Consider the following 11842-nt stretch of genomic DNA (forward strand, 5'->3'; position numbering starts at 1 on the left):
TGCCATATTTGAAGTCAGCTGTCCTCGGGGTAAACAATTCCTAAACCAACCCTAAACCAACCCTGCCCTTCCCATCCACCCTCATTCCCGTGTCCTTGCTCTCCTGTCTCAAAGGCTGTTACCCAAAGTGGGGTGCAGACCTTCAAATTGCCCTCAAATAAAGTTTCTTTCACAATATTCAACAAAACTACTCCAAAGCCTCAACCAAGCCAGAGGTTCAGAGCTGAGGGTGCTCTGGTGAGGGTGAAGAGACGACAAATATATTTCATATTATGAATGAAATAAAGCCTTTTTCTTTTCTCCCAAACACGTGGAAATCTGGACACAAATTATTTTCCCTCGGAGGTGGATCATTAAAGACCATGCAGATGATAAATGAACTTGTCCAGCTCATCAGAGCAAACTCTCGGGATCCTGGCTCCACTTTGAAGGGACAGGGAGCTTGTTATTCCAAGAATAAAAAGGAGGAGCCTGTCACTCTCACCTCCAGGGGGAATCACTTGTCAGCTTAGAAGGAAAAACACCTTCCCTACTCATCCCTACAGGACTGGGAGGTGCTCAGAAATCAGCTCCCTGGAGATGCAATCCTGGCAAAGCAGCAGGGGTTTCAGTTGGATATTAAGACAAATTTCTTCATGGAAAGGATTGTCCAGCTCTGGAACGGGCTGGAGTCCCATCCCTGGAATTGTTCAAAAAGCCTGGCTGTGGCAGCTGAGGGCAGGATTTGGTGGTGCTGGTTGGTGGCTGGGCTTGATGAGCTTAACGATTCTAATTAACAACTGCATGAACCACTCTGGTGCTGGGCTGCTCCCCTGGAGCTCCCCTGCTCATTGCAGCCAGGAAAGGACAAATTCCAAGGTGTGGGACTGTGGCACTTACTGGTGAGGGTTGAGGAGCTGTCACAGGTCGGGGGTGCCCACCCCTCCTCACACTGGCACTGCAGCTTGTGGTCACACACCTGGGGAGGACAAAGCAGGGACACCTCAGTCGGGAATTTGGGGGGTCAGAAAGTTTCTGGGTGAGGATCCTGAGAAGTTTTTTGAAGCTCTCAGTTCATTTGGGCTAAAATTTAGCACAAAAAGGAGCAGTTTTGGGTTAAAGACCATCCTGTTGTCATGTACATTTTGTTTCTGCAGTGAAAGTTTCACTCCAGAGTTAATCTATTTATGTGCAGGTCTCTGAATGGCCAAAGATGAGCAGAATTCTCTTCTCCAAACCAAAATGGCCTAAAAAAATTAGCTTTGATACCGTGGCTCAGGGGTAGGGCCAGGCATAGGGGCTGTGTCCATCTCCTGGGCAAAAATATCGATGCTACATCAGGGTAGATTTGTTTTTATCAAAATTTAAGAAGTTTCTGACTCCCCAGATTTGACAGATTCATATCAATGACTTAAACCCTGTCAGCAAGAGGGTCTGAGGCTGATCTGCATCATTTCCTTGGGGTTTTAAAGTGGATAACATTGAAAGCTGGTGTCTCACAGCGTGGCCAGAGCACTTGGCAGAGCAGTTGGTGGACCTGAAGACCTCCTCAGCATAGACACACTCTCCATGGCTGCACACCTGGAATGAGAGGAAACCACAGGGATTTGGAGCTTCCAGGACAGGCAGAGCTTGCATTTTATCCTGTGAGGGGATGGAGAGCAGCACGAGACACAGAACCAGCACTGGAAATCCCTCAAACCCTTCTAGGAGAGGGAGACGGGGGCTTAATTTCCAATTTGGGTGTTTTATAGCAAGGGGAGTGACAGAGATGTGCAGACATCCCTGCTTCCCACTCCAATCCCTCATCCCGCCCTTCCAGGTAGGAATACACAGGGAAGGGGTTGGAAACAGCACCCAGAGATGCCTGGCACATCTATTGTGGAAATAATTAACTGTAATAACACATTAACGAGCCCCTAACCCTTCACACAGAGCTGTGTTCCTGCTGCCACACATCTTTGTGACAGTGAGAGGGAATAAGGCAGCAGCCAAGCCCGAGGAAAAAAAAAAAATTCCTGCTGGCTTTGCTGCTGGTTTGGGATAAAAGTTGGGAAAAGAGATCAGCAGAAGTTTGGGGTCCACTCAGTCTTCCCATGTACAAGAGAGAATTCTATAAACCAGACTGAAAGAGGGGGAGGAATAAAGAAAAAAGTCATTCTCTACTCACCATCCCATTCCCACACTTGGTTCCATCCAGGATCATCCCTGGGTCTGCTTCTCCATTCCTGGGAAAACTGGCTTTGCAGGAATCAAATGTCACCAGGCTCCCCTCCTTAGGCATCTCCCTCCCTCCGGAACAGAAGAGTTTTCCACACATTTTGTCTCTGGAAGGAGAACAGGAGCTGTTACCCAAGGGCATGGCCCAGCAAACCCCTCTGAGCTGGTGTTTCCTGCAGCCTGAATTCCAAGGAAACGGCTGCGGAAGGGAACGCTGGCTGGGGTGAGGGCAGCTTGGTTAGAGCAGGTGACAAGTTCTTAAATCCTGCTGAGTTTCTTAGGGAACACAAATTCATTCACAGAAATGAGCATTTAACTGGTATTCCTTCACTTGTGAGGTTCAAATTCCCTATCCCAAAAATCCCTGGATTTCCCTGCACACTCACACACACTCATCCTCCCCAGCAGCCTTGCACAGATCTCTGTGCACACCTTTGCTCTCTCTCACCTCATGATTTAAATCCGCTTTTCTTAGAAGTTATTTCCCACAATTTTCAGACAGAACAAGAAGGGACTCAGGTCTGTGCCACTAAAATAGGGTGGCCCTGGCTTCTGTCTCCTAATTTGAGTGGGAATGGCCTCTCTTCCCAAATCCCAGCAAGTTCCATAGCCCAGTGCTTACTTTCTCTTGCACGGGACGTGAGTCCCTTTCTCCTTCCTGCAGTACCCATAATAGGCTCCCTTCTCGTTCATGTGGTAGCAGGAGGCTGCACCATCCGTCGCCTCTGCAGGAGGAAAAGGCAGTGGGATCAGTTTGGGATCTCTGCTTGGGACAACTGGGAATGTTCCATCTCCTTGCCTTGCTTAGGAAATGGCCCTTCCCAAAGAAGTGCCCATGGGCGTAAATGACCTTCTGGCACTTCAGCCTGGAGAAGGGAAGGCTCTGGGGAAACCTTGGAGCCCCTTGCAGGGCCTAAAGGGGCTCCAGGAGAGCTGGAGAGGGACTGGGGACAAGGGATGGAGGGACAGGACCCAGGGAATGGCTCCCCACTGCCAGAGGGCAGGGCTGGATGGGATATTGGGAAGGAATTGTTCCCTGTCAGGGCAGGGAGAGGCTGGGATGGAATTCCCAGAGCAGCTGTGGCTGCCCCTGGATCCCTGGAAGTGCCCAAGGCCAGGCTGGATGGGGCCTGGAGCAGCCTGGGACAGCGGGAGGTGTCCCTGCCCTGGCAGGGGGTGGCACTGGATGGGATTTAAGTTCTCGTTCAGCCCAAACCATTCCCCAGCTCTAAGAAACGCTGCTTTCAGAAGCACCCAGATGTGCCAAATTTGGCTGTTAATTTGCAGGACAGACATTTCCTCTTCCTATTTAGCCCAAACCACTTCCCCAACTCCATTCCAGCTACTTCAGACCCATTCTTCAAAAGAGGAATGCGCTCCCCACTTCCCATTTTTCTGGAAGCTGCAGCTCACGAGTTACAACCACTGACAGCGGGAAATGTAACAATCATCATTAATTATGCTAGAACTAGGGTTTATCTTCATGGGTGAGCCATTCCTGAGGTACAGCAGATCTGAGGGTTTGGAGATGCAGAATTCCCTTCTCTCCCTCTCTCCTGTGACCGAGATGAGCTGATTTTTCCAGCTCCACAGGGCACTCACGTGGTCCGAAGGCAGCTTTGCACTGGCTCTCCCGGGTGGGACAGGTGCCCATGTAGCAGTAGCCCTCTCCATAGTTGCAGGGGTGCCCGTTGACCCGGAATCGATCCTCGGGGCAGCTGGAGGAGCGCCCTGTGCACATCTCAGCCAGGTCACAGTCGTGTTTCACCGCCCGGCACACCGAGCCGGACTTCTTGTACTGAGGGAGGGAGAAACGCCCCACTCAGCACCCAGCACTGCTCAGAAACACCCAGCTGAAGGGTGAAAATAGGGCAGGACAAACTCCTCCTCACTCCACAGGCTGCATGAGGAGCAAGATCCATATCTCACTCCGTGTTGGATGTGCCAGTTCACAGGTTTTTTGCCTCTTGTGCCACACCTTTTATTCCCAGGGGAAAATGGCCAATGAAAGGGCTCATTTCTCCAGGATGGTGGGAGAGTGAGGGAATTGATGGTGGTGGTGTGGTTTGGGATGGACTGGTGGGCATTGACAGGACCCAGGGAAGGGCTGGAGCTGGGGCAGGGCAGGGTCAGCTTGGATACCAGGGAAAGGTTCTTCCCCCCGAGGGTGCTGGGCACTGACCAGGCTCCCCAGGGAATGGGCACGGCCCCGAGGCTGCCAGAGCTCCAGGAGCGTTGGGACAGCGCTGCCAGGGATGCCCAGGGTGGGATTTTGGGGTGTCTGTGCAGGGCCAGGGGCTGTATCAGTGATCCCAGTGCGTCCCTTCCCACTCAGGGCATTCCATGAGTCCATGACAGTGCCTTTGTCAGTGCTGTTAAATACAAGCACAGGGGATCAGTTCTCCTTTATCCCAGCAAGGCTGAGGAGCTGGAGAGAGGAGGGTTCCACCTGGCAGCTCTCACAGGGGAGGGAAGGGTCTCACTGGCAGTTTTTGGGGAAGGGTCTCACTTGGCAGCTCTCACGGGGGAGGGAAGGGTCTCACTGGCAGTTTTTGGGGAAGGGTCTCACCTGGCAGTTCTCACAGCAGTCCCCATGTGCACAGGCAGCCCCCGAGGTCAGCTTGCAGCTCTCGGGGTCACAGCACTCGTTCGTGCACTCCTGGGACAGAGGCAGCAGTCAGAGCTGGGGCAGGGACACCAAACCACTGCCCCTGGCTGGGACCTGCCCTTGGCTTTGTTGGGAAGCACCTTCCCTACAAGCCCTGGGTTTGGAGGTAGAAGTTGTGCAGGGAACTTGGGGGTTTGGCTGAGACGTGGGGATGGCTTTGTCCCACTCTCAGTTTCTCTGTCCCCGCCTCCTGACAAACCAGAACTTCGTTTTCCCCAGCACCCTGCACACACCCAGCCACCCCAGCTTTGGCTGTGGATCTGTGTCCACCTCAGGGACCAACAGAAAGCAGCTGCTGTCCAGCCGGGATCAACCCCTTTGCCTTTCCCAAGGATCATCTCATTCCCAGGTACCTCAGGAGTGCCACAGTCGCATTCCTCTCCCTTTTCCACGAATCCGTTCCCGCAGGACGCAGGGGCCACGATGCTGCTCAGCTCTGGGATGTTGGTCAGGCACTTGGGCATGTCAGCCAGCATGAACTTCTCAAAGCTCTGGAGGCTGCAGGAGCTGAATTCCTTGGGAATCACTGAGCTGTGTTGGGGAAACAGGAGGATTTCTGTTAGGATTGGCACAGGCAAGGAGGAGAAACCCCCTTTGGGAGAGAATTGGAGCAGGTGACTGTCCCCACAACTCTTGGGTGTAAACATTTTTCTAAATATATAAGGATTAAAGTAGGTTTGGGTTGGGTTTTTTGGGGGAGTTTCTGTCTGGGAATATCTGACAATGGCCTGGGCATTCATCCATTTTTTTTTAAATAATTTGAATGGAATCATCTCACTGCACAAAAATACTGCTCTTGTTTGAAAGCTGGGAGCATTTGAAGCCCCAGGTCCCACCTGACAGTGTCTGTCATGATGCAGATGTCGTCGTTGCACGAGCAGGCCTCAGTGTCGTGGCTCATGCCCAGGTTGTGCCCCATCTCGTGGGCCATCGTGGCTGCCACTGCAATCTCGTTCCTGTTGTGGTCCTGGGGAGCCAAGAGCAGCTGTTATTTCCATGTGTGCTTTACAACGAGCAGGAACAACAGAGAAAACGAGAAACGGGACAGTTTTTCCTCAAGTGGAATTATCCTCGCCTTGCACAAGGGTTTGTGTGGTGCTCAGCCCATCTGTGCATCTGTCTGGATTCTATGTCGTTATTTAATAAAAATGTTTATCAAATATGTATTAAATTTTTATGAAATCATGTAAAATTTACACCATGGAGGTGTGTATGTCACATGTTTGCTTTCTTTACCCCCTTCACTTCAATTAAAATAAAATCCCAGGATCCCAGAATGGTTTGGGTTGGAGGGGACCTTAAATCCCATCCAATTCCATGGCAGGGACACCTTTCCCTGTCCCAGGTTGCTCCAAGCCTCACCCAACCTGGCCTTGGACACTTCCAGGGCTCTGATTGTGAATCTTTACAGTCTAATAATGAAGCAGAGAACCGAAAGTGCCCTAACCCCAACGATTTTCATAAAGGTTCTTCTCTGGCTGGGTAAAAAAACCACAGAAAAGCCTTTCAAAAATGAAATAAAAAGGAATCAGACCTGAATAATACCTGCAGAGTATAAATCACTGCATATGGATTTGAGGAAGGCCAATCCAATCGTGGTCCCCTCGAAGTCCAGGCCTCTGGAAGGAAGCACAAAAGCACAGTGAGATCAAGGGCGTGCCCAGGATGGGATCTGAGCTCAGGGGTCTTTTCCTAACCAGGCTGGAGGTTTCATCCCCAGCTCTGGATGGCATCTCAGATCCAATACAATATTTATTTTAATATAAATCAGATAAACAAAAACCCAGTTGAATGCACTTTTCATTTTAATATTTACTTAAATTCTGTGGTGGTTCATAAGGTGGAAAGCATCTGTTGGTGTGTAAAGAGCTGAATGAGGAGCTCCAAACACAGCAAAGAGCTGGGATGAGTCAGGACCTCTGGACACAGGACAGAAAAGTGGGGTCAGTGCTGGTTTAATTTGGCATTTCCCACATTTTTGGGGAAATTTAATTCATCATTTCCCTGCTAAACTTCACATTATGACTCTTTCAGTGGTCAGATTTCGCTGCAGTCCCCCAGGGCACTCAACTTCTGTGAGCAAAACCAGAAGAAGAGTCTTAGATAAGGCAGAAATTCCCATTCCCCATTTTTGCAGGGATTCAGCTGGAAAAATTTGATGCCGTGTCCTGGCAGGAATTTATTTGTGCTCCATGACAAAAAAGAAAATAAAAGCAAAAAAAAATGAACTTGCATTTATATTTTTTTCCTGGAATTGGTACAAGCCAGTGTTGGAATGGGTGAAATCCAGGCCAGGATAGTGCCACTGACTGGTGACAAATTTTGAGGAATAAAAAGTGCCTTGGATGGGTTTGGTGAGCGATTTTTAAGGAATAAAAAGGGTCTTGATTCTGTGACCAATTTTTAAGGAATAAAAAGAGCCTTGGATGTGTTTGGTGAGCGATTTTTAAGGAATAAAAAGAACCTTGGATGTGTTTGGTGAGCGATTTTTAAGGAATAAAAAGAACCTTGGATGTGTTTGGTGAGCGATTTTTAAGGAATAAAAGGGGCCTTGATTGTGTGACCTGAGCGATTTTTAAGGAATAAAAAGAACCTTGGATGTGTTTGGTGAGCGATTTTTAAGGAATAAAAAGAACCTTGGATGTGTTTGGTGAGCGATTTTTAAGGAATAAAAGGGGCCTTGATTGTGTGACCAATTTTTAAGGAATAAAAAGAGCCTTGGACATGTTTGGTGAGTGATTTTTAAGGAATAAAAAGTGGCTTGGATGTGTTTTTGACCAATTTTTAAGGAATAAAAAGAGACTTGGATGTGTTTGGTGAGCGATTTTTAAGGAATAAAAAGAGCCTTGGATGTGTTTGGTGAGTGATTTTTAAGGAATAAAAAGTGGCTTGGATGTGTTTGGTGAGTGATTTTTAAGGAATAAAAACAACCTTAGATGTGTTTGGCGAGCGATTTTTAAGGAATAAAAGGGGCCTTGATTGTGTGACCAATTTTTAAGGAATAAAAACGGCCTTGGATGTGTTTGCTGAGTGATTTTTAAGGAATAAAAAGTGCCTTGGACGTGTTTTTGACCAATTTTTAAGGATTAAAAAGAGCCTTGGATGTGTTTGGTGAGCGAGTTTTAAGGAATAAAAAGGGCCTTGAATGTGTTTCTGACCAATTTTTAGGAATTAAAATGGCCTGGAATGCATTTGGTGAGCTGTTTTTCAGGAATAAAAACGTGCTGGGAAGGGAGTGGCAGAGGGAAGGGCACCCACGTGATGAGCTGAGCGTTGTCGTTCCGTTTCCTCTTGAGCAGATCCGCCAGGCGCCACTTGGAGAAGGCGTCCAGGGTGAACCCTGCGCTCCTGCTCAGGGGACACTTGTCCCCATCTGTCCACACCTCCAGGCCAACCAGAGCCACGTGGGTGTTGATGGCTTTATAAACCTGCAGCAGAGGATTAATTAAAAATTAATCCATTAAAAATGAATGCATGTTGTTAAAAATCGATGCTAAGGAAACAAAGCCTCGTCCTGGTGCTTGGGTCACTTTTTCCACTTCCAGTAGCCAAACTCCAGACCTAACAAGGCTTTTCCAAGCTCTGAATTCCAAAAAACCCTCACCAAATAAACCATGAGATCTGATTTCCCACCACGTTGAAAGGAACTTTAAAATGGTGTTAAAATACTTGAAAATTCCAGCAATTTTGGAAGAAATTTGCCAAAGAAATCAAGAATCAATTTATTCTTTTAGAATCCACCATTCACTTGACAAGTGATTAGAAAATATCTTAAAAGTATTGGTAGAAATAATGAAAGTAGGAGTAGAAATAATTAAAGTAGGAGTAGAAATAATGAAAGTTGGAGTAGAAATAATTCTTATTAAAAATCTCATCTCTGAAGGCAAAGAACAGGAGGATATGGACAGATGTGGTAAATTTGCTTTCCAAATTACAATGAAGTTGAGTTTTCATTCATAATATGCGTAATAATGAAAGTTTATGATGTTTAAAATAGAAAGAATTTATAAATCACTTGGATTTCAATGGTTTTCAATAGAAATAATTATAAATCACTTGGATTTCGATGGTTTTCAATAGGAAAAATTATAAATCACTTGGATTTCGATGGTTTTCAATAGGAAAAATTATAAATCACTGGGATTTCGATGGTTTTCAATAGAAATAATTATAAATCACTGGGATTTCGATGGTTTTCAATATAAATAATTACAAATCACTTAGATTTCAATGGTTTTCAATAGAAAAAAATTATAAATCACTTGGATTTCAGTGTCACTTGTTTGCTCTCACCGTGTTGATGTAGTTGACTATTCCAAATATCCTTTGTCTTAGATTTTTAACATCTTCATCATATTTCTTGTACTGAAAAGGCAAATACAGCACATCAGGAAAAGGGGATTTATCAGGAAATAAATGTCCCACAGAAGATTGTTTTGCAAACCACACCACGTGTAAAAAATCGTATTTTATATAAAAACTATCTGTTTGATGTAGGATTTTATCAGATGTTGGGTTTCAATATCAGCCCCTTCCAAAATGGGAATTTCTGTGTGGGGTGCAGAGAAGGAGTTGGACTCAATGATCCTTGTGGGTCCCTTTGAGCTCGGGATATTCCCTTCAAATTCAGGATATTCCCTTTGAATTCAGGATATTCCCTTCCAATCAGGATAATCCCTTCCAAATCAGGATATTCCCTTCCAACTCAGGATATTCCCTTTGAATTCAGGATATTCCCTTCCAATCAGGATAATCCCTTCCAACTCAGGATATTCCCTTCCAACTCAGGATATTCCCTTTGAATTCAGGATATTCCCTTCCAAATCAGGATAATCCCTTTGAATTCAGGATATTCCCTTCCAAATCAGGATAATCCCTTTGAATTCAGGATATTCCCTTCCAAATCAGGATAATCCCTTTGAATTCAGGATATTCCCTTCCAAATCAAGATATTCCCTTCCAATTCAGGATAGTCCCTTCCAATTCAGGATATTCCCTTCGAATTCAGGATATTCCCTTCCAATTCAGGATATTCCCTTCCAGCTCAGGATATTCCAACAGCACAAGCACTGCAAGGTCTTTCCTAAATCCAGGTCATCTCCAGGTGCAAATTCCAAACTAAATCCCCTTTAGGAATCCCTTTTCCCAACCAGGCTCAGTGGAACCTTGTAGCTCTTGTAGGAGCCCAGGAATACGAGTTGGGATACCCTGGGAAGCTCCTCTGGAGCTGATCAAACACAAAATAATTCCAAAACTCACCAGAGCATTGTCTGCAACGATGTAGAGCTCCAGGAACTTCTTGGCTTTCAGGTAAGCTTTCATCTAAAGGAATTACTGATTTTAAATTACTTTTAAGAGCTTTTCCAATCCCAACCTCTACCATTTCAAAACTGTTTCTTAATTATATTAATTATTGAGGGGATTTCTTTGGCCAGGTCATTCAGAATGGGACTGGTTTGGGTTTAAATGACGAGAAGTAGGCTGGGTATTAAAATTTTTACTCAGATATGGAAGGTAAAATAGATATTAATGAGTATTTAGGTGTTAAAGGTGCAATGGGCACCTGTCAGTAAAGGCAGGACGGTTGAACTCAGCTGGTGACTCTGAAATCTCAGCTCTGGAAGATTTTGCTCTGGTTTTTAAGATCTGACCCCACTTCCCTGTGTTTAATCAATCCTTTGTGGAGGTGCCACCAAAAAATTGGGATTTGTGCTATTTAGACTTCTCCTATTCCCTTTTTTTGATGGGATAGCCACGTCCTTACCTCTGGGCTGTTGCTGGATTTGAAGATGTCGTTGATGGGGTCACTGGAGTCCTGCTCCCAGGAGTTGTTGAGCAGCCCACAGGTTTTGATGGGCTCTTGTTTCAGGGCCTCATATTTATAAACCACGTGTTCCTCCCTGTCCGAGGCTCCCAGGGGCTCGATGAAGAACTTCTGGCCATGGGTCTCAAAATAGCCACTAAAAAAAGGGTTGGAAAGTGAGGTTTTGGATCAAAGAAGCATTTATCCCAAGCATGTAGACCCTTGGAATGTTCCAGCAGCCTGAGGCAGTGTGCAACACTTCAGAAGCAGAAATCAATTAATTAATTATTGCTGAGTCAATTGGAAGATTTGGGTGCTCTCAGTCAAAGAGAAGCTGGGTTAGGAATTAATTTGATTTAAATTTTGGGGGGGTTGTGCTGACAGAAGTGGTTGAGAAGTGGATTTCGTTCCAGTGGGGAATTCGAAGATGTTTTCATCCTGATTTGAGGTGAAAAGCTGAAATACTGTAAGGAACTAAGAATAACTATTTTTCTTCCTTCCCCCTCTGTTTTTCTTTGGGAAAAAAGTTGCCAAGGCCTGAACAAAAGATCACATGACTTCTTTCCTTCCTGATTCTCTCCTGTTGGAGCATTTATCCCAAAACATTTATCCCAAAATCCCATTCTGCGCTTGGAACCCAAACCCCTCCTCACCTCAGCCCTTTGCAGGTGCTGATGCTGGCCACAGATTCAGCATCACCCTCCACGTGGCCTCCATAGTAACAGTGATCCTGGTTGGAAAAAAAATCCAGGGTCAGGTTGGGCTGAGGATTTCAGAAAACAAATTAAACTATCTCCAAATGACAACAAACTGCACTACATGAGGAGGTCTCCCATTAGGAGATTTGTAAAATGAATTTTAAAAGTTGGTGATCGTTTCCATGTTTGCTGTGGACCCATTTTTTTTTTATTCTTCAACATGGAGTTACCCAAATCATGGCAAATCCAACAATTCTGGGCTCTGGTCAATGCACAGCACAGAAAAAAAGGAATATTCCCACTCCCTGCTCCAAATTAAGCACACACTGCTGTGCTCTGCTCGGTTAAAGTCCACACCAAATGGTTTCCTTGTGCTCAGATTTCGAGGAAAGGCTCTTTAATTAGCCAACAATTAAATGCATTCATTTCAATGGGATTAAAATACAGGTATTTTATTAAACACGGGTAGGGGAA

At 45.9% G+C, this 11842-nt stretch overlaps 1 protein-coding gene across 1 annotated transcript in view; it reads right to left on the reverse strand.

Annotated features, from left to right (window-relative positions):
• ADAM28 (ADAM metallopeptidase domain 28) overlaps window positions 1-11842 on the reverse strand; it is a 23864-nt gene that overhangs the window by 4644 nt on the left and 7378 nt on the right. The window contains exons 6-19 of the mRNA XM_017732335.1: window positions 11324-11400; window positions 10632-10827; window positions 10127-10189; window positions 9161-9232; window positions 8126-8295; window positions 6402-6486; window positions 5704-5834; window positions 5221-5398; window positions 4769-4858; window positions 3802-3997; window positions 2822-2924; window positions 2150-2306; window positions 1480-1560; window positions 880-958 (exon numbers count right to left, since the gene is read on the reverse strand). Coding sequence (XP_017587824.1) covers window positions 880-958; window positions 1480-1560; window positions 2150-2306; window positions 2822-2924; window positions 3802-3997; window positions 4769-4858; window positions 5221-5398; window positions 5704-5834; window positions 6402-6486; window positions 8126-8295; window positions 9161-9232; window positions 10127-10189; window positions 10632-10827; window positions 11324-11400 — 1678 coding nt within the window. The remainder of the gene's footprint in view (window positions 1-879; window positions 959-1479; window positions 1561-2149; window positions 2307-2821; window positions 2925-3801; window positions 3998-4768; window positions 4859-5220; window positions 5399-5703; window positions 5835-6401; window positions 6487-8125; window positions 8296-9160; window positions 9233-10126; window positions 10190-10631; window positions 10828-11323; window positions 11401-11842) is intronic.

This window comes from Corvus brachyrhynchos, unplaced genomic scaffold (genome assembly GCF_000691975.1).
Source record: "Corvus brachyrhynchos isolate BGI_N302 unplaced genomic scaffold, ASM69197v1 scaffold150, whole genome shotgun sequence".
Taxonomy (NCBI): Eukaryota; Metazoa; Chordata; class Aves; order Passeriformes; family Corvidae; genus Corvus; species Corvus brachyrhynchos.